General features: G+C 46.2%; 1 protein-coding gene across 1 annotated transcript; it reads right to left on the minus strand.

Annotated features, from left to right (window-relative positions):
• Positions 1 to 5,505: 5,505 nt before the first annotated feature.
• B0J16DRAFT_30458 (uncharacterized protein) lies at positions 5,506 to 8,237 on the minus strand. The gene is made up of 3 exons (XM_046124730.1): positions 7,776 to 8,237; positions 6,381 to 7,715; positions 5,506 to 6,333 (listed from the first exon to the last, which is right to left on the minus strand). Exons 1-3 carry the CDS (start codon positions 7,991 to 7,993, stop codon positions 5,661 to 5,663), a joined length of 2,226 nt encoding a protein of 741 aa, XP_045989566.1. The 5' UTR covers positions 7,994 to 8,237; the 3' UTR covers positions 5,506 to 5,660.
• Positions 8,238 to 9,012: the final 775 nt, after the last annotated feature.

A 9,012-nucleotide genomic window follows, 5' to 3' on the forward strand; every position in this document is an offset into this window, starting at 1 on the left:
GACACCAACGGAACACGGCAGCCTTGTCGTGATGAAAGCCAATCATAAATCAAAGAGCATGTACGGAGAGTGCACTAGTAGAGATTTCGAATATTTATTGAGATTAATGGTGAGTTTTTGATGGTGTTTTAGACCGGTATGGGATTAATAGGGGTTGTTCTTCATTGTCTTCCAGGCGTCACTGAGTAAAGAATTACCATAACTTTTATGAAACTACTCTAAGATAGGACAAAATTTGTAATTACTAGACTAGAAGGAGAACATAAAGGCTGCTAGAGAGAGAATTAGTTCTATTGTTTACTTGTATGCTCACTCAACGAGCATGACTTGTGACAGCATGGTGAACTCGACAGTATATTTGTGCCTCTTCTACAATTACATAAAGATACAATGGAACAGACAACTAACAGATACTCATTATAAGCTTTGAATGGTTTTGCAATGCCCGAAATTAGTGTCTCCGGTCTCTTAGTAAATGATCGAGTCGCTCTTGGCAAGGGATGGTAGATGCTCACAACTACAACTTGGTGGACTTTTGAGGATAAATACAATATCACAAGAAACCAATATATGTTCCTGAGATATATGGGCAGTAATTAAAGAGGGTTTCCATGTTCAATGGTGGCCATGTGGGCTTGCTTAGGGCTCAAGCTCGTTCTTAAAGCACCACATCGAAGCTTATGCTTAGAGTATGTTTACATACCAAGTTCTGGCCTGTGTATATGAATACAAGTGTATTGGAGATTGTAGCTCTCTGGAGATATTACTCTAACATGTCGTTGAAGCTATGTGTGGAACGGTATCGCCAGCTGGTGACTACTCGTCAAGTGAAAGTCAACGATGGACTCCTTCATAGCCAAGCTAGCCATCGATATGTTGCATTCTATAGCATATGATGCGATACCAGATGGACTTGGTATAATGCTACTCTATAGACCTCTATCTGAGCCATGACAATGAGCTCCATGCAAAGAGACACTGCATCACGTCGAAAGATCAAATTTCACGTTGATATCACATGCTGAGCCTACCTGGCGCTGCAGGTCTCAGAAGATAAGACCAGGCCAGACTTTCAACCCCAGACTTGATGATAGTCCTTGACAGTCATGCAAGAATATCGCAATTAAGGCTTGTGAACAGACTTGAACATCATATGATGATCGCTTCATCGTCACCTTGACACCTTCCTGACAAAGTGCACACACAGATTACCATTTTCTCGAAAAGTGTGCGCAGATTACATCACAGTTACAAAGTAGAATTACAATAAGCATTAAAATAGGAAGGCTGAACCGACTTTTCAATTGCCCTATCTTATGTTTTTCTACCGGAGGAAGGTCATATTAATATGGAGGATGCAGCCTTTGCCTTTGAGGAAAGAATGAGGTAGGAATGATTCGCTGCAGGTCCCTCTCTTTTGACCTGCCTTTCTGCAAGGAACTTAATCGAGCGCAATGACGTCCATTGTCTTGAAGGCACCCGTTGCCTTAATCCTCGATTGGTTGTCGTTATCCATGTCCTACCTGCATGATTCACTGCGGCTCTGCAGTAAGACTTACCCCTCCACCAGACGGTCACATTTAAATAAGGCGCCCGCAGTTCAATTCAGCCGCAGATGATTGAGGGGTATCGCACAATTCAACATATTGAGTGACGCGGAACACGTTTCCCGAGATCTCGTCTATAATGGTCCAATTGGTGTTGGTGTTACTCAAGGTTTCCCCTTTACGGTATCGTCTTACATTGAGGTTGAAAAGATCTGACTGACTTATATAACCAGATACAAAGATTCCAGGGTTGTATCAGCAATGAAACAAAACAGGGCAGAAGCACGAGGATCAACGCAGTCCCCCACATTCTTTCGCTGAAAGCAGAGCCTCAAAGCAGCGAACCATGATAAAAAGGCAGAAAAACTTGACATCTCCCCACCAACTCAGCTCGGCACACCTGCACAAGAGAAGATTCATTCTCATGTAATGCTGAGCTCACGACTTTACGCCAAAATCTCCTTGTCATCATATGGTTTCAACAGGCTGAGACTCAGCTTCCCCATTCGATCTCCTCTTCTGACCGACGTCGTATACTAAGGCTGCTGGTTGCCTGCTTCAGTATAGGAACTTCTGTTTCCTATAGACCGTCTTTTTGCTTTGCACATGAGACCGACTCATGGCTTGCTTCAGAACAGCAGATAAAAACGCATGAGTGACAGACTCTGACAGCGCATATTCTGTCTGCAAGCCATACTAGTCATTCAGTCCCGGGACGTCCCGCGTGACATAGACATACAACATCGAGACCTGCAGAACATTGATCCTGCATCTATCAAGGTGCTATGCGGGCGCCTTTTTCCCCATCGAAAGACGGCCCGAGAAGGCTGAAGCTTATTATCTAAGGCCTCAAGTCTCGGATACAACCCACTGATTGGATTCCTCAGGTACGTTTCACTAATCCTACCCTAGATTTGATCCCACAGCACATATTTGGGTGGCCTCAAACTCAGTTGTTTATGTAGTCTTGTTGCAAAGGTAATGTGCACTTGAAGGCCTCAATGGCAATCTCATGAAGCAACATTCACATGGATGTTGACTTCTGACCAGCTTCATGGTCATTGCTCAGATACACCCAAGACACCATGTACATCTTACCGCCAAAGCAAGAAAATAAGCGCGATTACCGTAGACAGCCATCCGGTGGCTTTGACAAAATTTGGAACAGGGTATCCTTTTACGAGGATTTGACCGATTTACACCATTAATATTACGCGGATCCCACATCACCGCCTCGACCCCCAACTGGAATTCACAATGACGACGAGTCATTTTTAACTTCAATTCGCTGATCAATCACATGCTCACTCGCTACTGCAGGTTAATGGGTTTCCAGCGGGTATCGTGGCCTGTCCCGCCCGTCGCTAGCTGCAATAGTGGCTGCCTTTTTCAGGCGAGAATTTGTTATCAACAAGGCAACTAACCTTCCTTGTATGTTTGGGGGCACTTATATCATCCATGCCGAGTATTAGTCAACGCAATTTTGTAATTGAAATTGAACGTAAACAAATACGCGGGACTTTCGGAATTCTTGGATCTCGGAATTAAGCCGTAGGTCTTGACCGGGTAAGCGGCTTTGTTCGTTCGGACCTGTGGACATTCCGCATCTGTAGATATTCAGGGTATCGGGTCCCGAATCTTACGGGTAAGGCAACCGCAGGAGTTCTGTAAGGTATCACAGGCATCAACTGTCGTCCGGTAAAATTGTTCTAGAAAGGGTTTTAGAAGCCTTCTAGAAATTCTAGAAGTTCTACAACATTTCCCACAGTGGAGATGACTACAAATACAAGGCTGAATTGATATCACATGCTCAAGTCAGTAATGCTTCACAAACACCAACGACACCCTTCACTGTTACTCATCGATTATACTATATCCCTCGCTTGCAGGATCTTGTACAGTACAGTCAAACTAAGCTACTACCTTCCGTTTTGGTATGGTTTCTCAAGAGATGAGCAATGAGGATCGATTGTAATTACATACAACTTCATGTGCATTATCGTGATCCTCGGTGTCATCTCGCTAGGGGGACGTAACCGTCGACGAGGTTATGATCCTATCATGCCACTTTGACTAGTAGCTAAGCCTCCTTGTTGAACGATATCACAAGCTTTCGACCTCCTTCCTTCTTCAGCTCTTGTGCTGAATCGGGTTATGTCGGAGCTCTTCTCTTACAACCACATGTGTCTGCTTCTGCAACCATCTGATCATCATGCTATCTCGATGGTAAGTAAGCCTCGGGTCTTCTGGTATCATGAATATCAGTGAATAATCTCTCATTGATACATCGCCACCACTGAGCCCATTGGGTTTTAACATGCAAGCCTAAAGCCAGATCAACCATTCAGGAGTTGAAGGCCTCCAAGATTAAACATATGATTTGCAACTGCCGAATGCAACTGAAAGTCTGGTGCTCGCCTAACATATCCTGAACAATACCTAGCGCAGACAACAAAGTTTCTCTTAATGGAGACCAGCATCTCGACATCTCGCTGAGAACATAGAAGAATTAATGCCAAGGGAAACGTTTACTCACCGAAATGGCTAGCAAGGAATAAGTTGGGCAGCATTGTTTCAAAGAGCCTTGGCCATCACAGAAACAATTGTAGATAACAGGCACTAATTACGCCTTTACTATGATGCCCAATCGCACCTAAGCAGCCCAATAAACACCACTTACACGTCCCAACCTATCTGAAACTGGACTTGACCAATGCCGTCCAACCTGTCAAGAGCTATCAATGCATAAAGATGCTCAAACGTCATTTATTTTCCGATTCGTCACCGGGCGCTAGACCAATGATGATTTGACAACACCAAACAAGACTTTTTGTCGGCATCTTCCCCGCTTCCATAGAAAATGCGACACTTGGTTTGGTGTCTGTAGCCATTATAACCATCTGATAAAAATCAAACATGTTTTACCTTCTGTGTTCAGACCTGGCCATTTTCTGGATACCCTTTACGGTACCAACGAGGCCTGAAAATGTGGCCAAGTCTCACTTTTTTGGCCCCCAAGTGACCCGACAATTCGGTACGCCTAATGCAAGTGTCGTGTCTGGAATGGATGCGGGGGCGGGAGACTCCACTTCCCTCCCGCTCGTGTCTGAAATGCCATTCTCAGTGCATTGTACTGTAATTTTTAATGTGTCAATTATTTCTGTATAGGTAACTAACTATTGGTATCAATTCTCCTCTTCCTCCGGTGCACACTTTTGTCACCATCATCTTTCTAAACAATCAACAATGCACTTTACCCTCGTTTCCATCAGGACTCCCCAACGCCTGAGCATTCCACAGATAGCCACCCAGACACAGATCTCGAAACAACGAAAACAAAAACATACAAAAGAAAAACGTTTATGTACAAGCCCCAATGACATTGACAGTCTGAGGCCGAAGGGGTGTTGAAAATTTACAAGAAGGCACCGTACAAAAAGAGACAAGAAAAATAATATATAGCGACTGGCGAGCCTATGAACGCCTGAGCCGAGCTTACAACGTATTCATGTCGCGGAGATGCAATATCCCACTTTACCTGCTTGTGAAAGTTTGCATAACCATTTGTGAAGCGGCAGCATCATGTTGATGTGGCTTGGGCTGATCCGTGATAATTCATCATTGGGATAGTCCGTTCCGCCACGGTTGAAGATGTGTCGGTTCCAAATATTGAGCAATGCTCTGTGATCTGTTCGCAAAGGATCTAGCTTGATCCAAGAGCATGTTGGTTTCAACAAAGAGAAGCTCTCAATGAAGCTCAGAGTATCAATACCCACCCGTTGTTGAATCAGAAGGGTATCCATGGAATCATCGACCCAGTCGTCCGAAAGAATATGGCCAAAGTTGGAATGACCGGAAGGATCCCCGAATGGCTTGTTCTACCACGTAAAATGCTGACGATACTGTATCCATGGTTCTTGATTTACATGTGCACCCGCGGAAGTGCACGCGACAGACAAGAGATCCTTCAAGAGCTCGGACGCTACGCTGTTGGCTACCAGGAGCCGTGTAAGTAGGAAAGCCTTGCAATGACCCTTGTCCCAATACCCTGGCAGGCATCTTGCAACGTGGTCATTCTGAGAAGGTCCAAATGGCATCAAACAGAAATCTGTCTCACGCAGGGATGTTGTCCAGTTGAACGTCATATTTGTCTGGGACTGTAAACTTGCAGGTGTCCTCGTTCCAAATCAACCAGCTGCCTGAAGTAGCAATCTTGCAACCCAGAGATAGAATTCGATCCTTGCGTTTTTCCGACATGGATGGCAATTCAAAGTACTTTTCGTCCTCGTCAATCTTGTCGTTCTGGAACCAGTCATTGGGGAAGTAGTCCTCTGAATGAAGCAAGCCCCGCAACGCAAAATCTTCTGGCAGTGGGCGTGGGTGTTGGTCCTCTTGCCATAGGTGGAACTGGCCTTTTACCTCATTTCCAGGCTCTTGCGAGCCTAGTAGTGAGTTGAGCATCAGAGAAGTGAGCTTCCAAGGATATTTCTCTTCCAAATGCGAGATAGCCGCTGGATATTGAGTCATGTAATTCATGAATACCAGGATGGTATGCAAGAACGGCCAAGTATTGGTATCGCCCCATCGACGAAGTACAATCTCGATTGTGTCAATGGCAAAGGTCAAAGCAAGGTTAAAAGTCTCGTCCGGGGTGCTTTCAGGGATCGTGCTTCCATCCATGGGAACGTCAGTTTCCTCAGGCTTCTTAGATATGGCACGCATGAGAACATTGGACTCGGCACCATAGCCGAGAAGTGAACAAGTCATAGCAATGCCAGTGTGGTACCTGTGGATATTAGCATTAAATCGTTAAACTTGTCAATACCGACTAACCCTGCTTCCAACCATCTCTTGGTGGACCGAGCGATATGGCCATCCAATCCATCATTGAAACTTTTCATAGACCCCGGAAGCTGCTCCCTAGACTTGCCAGAAAATAGAATGCCATGAGCACGAACGAAGGAAGCATCGGTTGGAGAAAGACGGGTGGTGCTGCCGTTCAGGAGAGGATCAAACAACGTCATGATACTTTCCCGGGCGCTCGAAAACGGAATAGGGACACACAGCGATTTCGTATAGTAGTATAGCTGTTGAAGTGCATTGGGTCGCGCCAAGATAGCCAGATGATGGTATAGTCTACCGGTTGTAGGGCTCTTGTCTGACGCTTTGCTATACCAATGGCGACTTACACCAGTCCATACCTCACGGTCACGAATGTCGTCATCCTCAATGGCCATGCGATATCGGCCGAGGTCACCGAGGCACTCAATCCATGTATCTTCGAAAGCAGGGACCGTTTCATATAGCAAGGCCATCATGCTATATGCGAGGTACAGGAACGTAAGCATATGCTCGAGAGACGCTGGCAATCGATGTCTCAGGAGCTCAAGGAACGAATGAATGCCGTGTCGCCACATACGGGCAGGCATAGCATACTTGGAAGCTAGCCTGCGCAATGCGGGACTGGCAGAGGGATGTTGGCTTGCGAGGAAGAAGTCGTGATGCTCATGAAGTAGTGTCCGGTGCAATGCAATTAACGCCTGCCACTGTTCATTGTTGAGCTTTGAGTTGGCATCGGTATTGGATGATTGCGCATTATCAACTTCGATGCATTTGGTCTCAACCATGACCAGTCCGGCATATATACCCTTAACCTCCGCGACGAGCTGGTCTTGGGAGATTGGCCTTGTCTCTGGTTGACGCATCATTCTTGGCAAGGACTCATCATCGCCGGTTGGAGGTTGGAAGGGACCTGTGGCAGGTTGAAAAGGCTCTGTGGCATGAGAAGGTCTCGTGGTAGGTTGAGGGGGTCTATTAGACTTGGAAGGAGGCCCTTGCCGGGGCGAGCTTAAAGAGACAGCACGCCCTTGGCTGATTGACTTTGACTGGACATTATCTTCGGACCATAGCTGCCGACCTGAAGTATTCTTGTGGGGCCGCCGCTCGAACTCGCTCCGGGGGTCATTGCGGGCGCGGCTGCGGCTAACACTGGTCTGCGGACTACTGGTGGCCGGAGGTGCAGGCGGGGGTGAGCAACGCTTATCCCGGTGGCTGTCGGACTCATCGGCCGTTGTCCCTGAAGGAGGTTGATCCTCTGTGGTTCCAAAATTCGTGTCTGCCCGGCGTTTCTTACTACTGGAGTCCTGACTGTTGGGTCTATTGGAACTACTGAGAAGATACGAATAAGTGTGAGCAGATGCATACCAGTTGGATGGGAGATGAGCTCACCCTTTAACGTATTCTTCCGCTGCTTGCGGAGTTGGCCACTTGCTACGGTGCTCAGGGTCAACCTGAGCGTGTTCGCGCCATGCTTCTATCGTCTTGGATTCATTGCCGCAGATATCGCAAGTAAAGGACTGAGGCTCTGCCTTGTCCCTATCTTTGTCCTTATCATGTCGGTCTTGCGTCCTGAGATGTCGAACCCATTTGTTTGTGATGTCCGCCATCCTTTGTTGGAACAAAGCATAGAGACCGTACCGGGACCGGTCGGCAAAGACTGAGGGGTGTGTATGAGAGGGAAATCACACGAGAGAATTAAGTCTGCAACAGAAAAGAAAAAACTCAGTCATCCATTATTTTGATAGGGTTGATCAATTGTCCACAGCGCGAACGTGGATATGAAGCAGCAACGCAAGAGCCAAAAAGAAAATGGGGTGGCTAGCTGAAGGGAAGCAATCATAAGGGAAGGAAGGAAAGAGGGAAATCTTGTTGCTGCCGATATCCACAAAGGCTGCCCGGTGTATTTTTCGTTGACGCGCCATAAGAGGGGCAAGAACAGAAAATAGTGGGAGGAGCCCAACTGCCCTATCTGGCATGAAGGGAAGTGGTTCGCAAAAGCCAAAGCCATGCAAGCATCATACTCAATGAGGTAGATCCCTTGCAAAGAATGTGAAGCAGAAATTCACTTACCGCTTAGATTACAACGTCTCAGAACGATGCTTGTCTTTGTTGCAAAGTTTGATATGACGAGATTGAGGGATAGGCCGCCAGTGGGTGAGTGGTTCGCCCGGTTGCCTTATCGTGAAGGGATGAGGCTCTGCTGCTGTGACCTTAGCGCCCGTCATCTTGAAACCCCATCATCTCGCTTTCATTTTCTGAGGAAGAACTTACCAGTAGGATAGCCTCTTTATCTTTATTATGATTAAAAATATATTCTTAACGACAACATAACCATGTATATGTATGTGTATTGCTCAAACAAGCCCGTAGCTTAGTGTGAGATGAACGTATGACACCACTCGGGGGGAGATGGAATAGGTAATGTTCCTCAGACCCAATGACTAAAGAAAGAAAATAGAGCAGATGAATGGTGATAGATTTGTGTGATGTGATGTAATGTCATGCGGAGTACAGGGTGAGCAAGACTGTGAAAATGGAATCGAATATCTAGATTTGAGAAGTTTTCCCATGCACTCTATATATAAATTTTGCTTCGGTTCGCACAGGTCCGCCTAAATCCGGTAAA

The sequence above is a fragment of the Fusarium flagelliforme genome (assembly GCF_020744385.1).
Source record: "Fusarium flagelliforme strain FIESC 12 MPI-CAGE-AA-0113 chromosome Unknown B0J16scaffold_1, whole genome shotgun sequence".
Classification (NCBI taxonomy): domain Eukaryota; kingdom Fungi; phylum Ascomycota; class Sordariomycetes; order Hypocreales; family Nectriaceae; genus Fusarium; species Fusarium flagelliforme.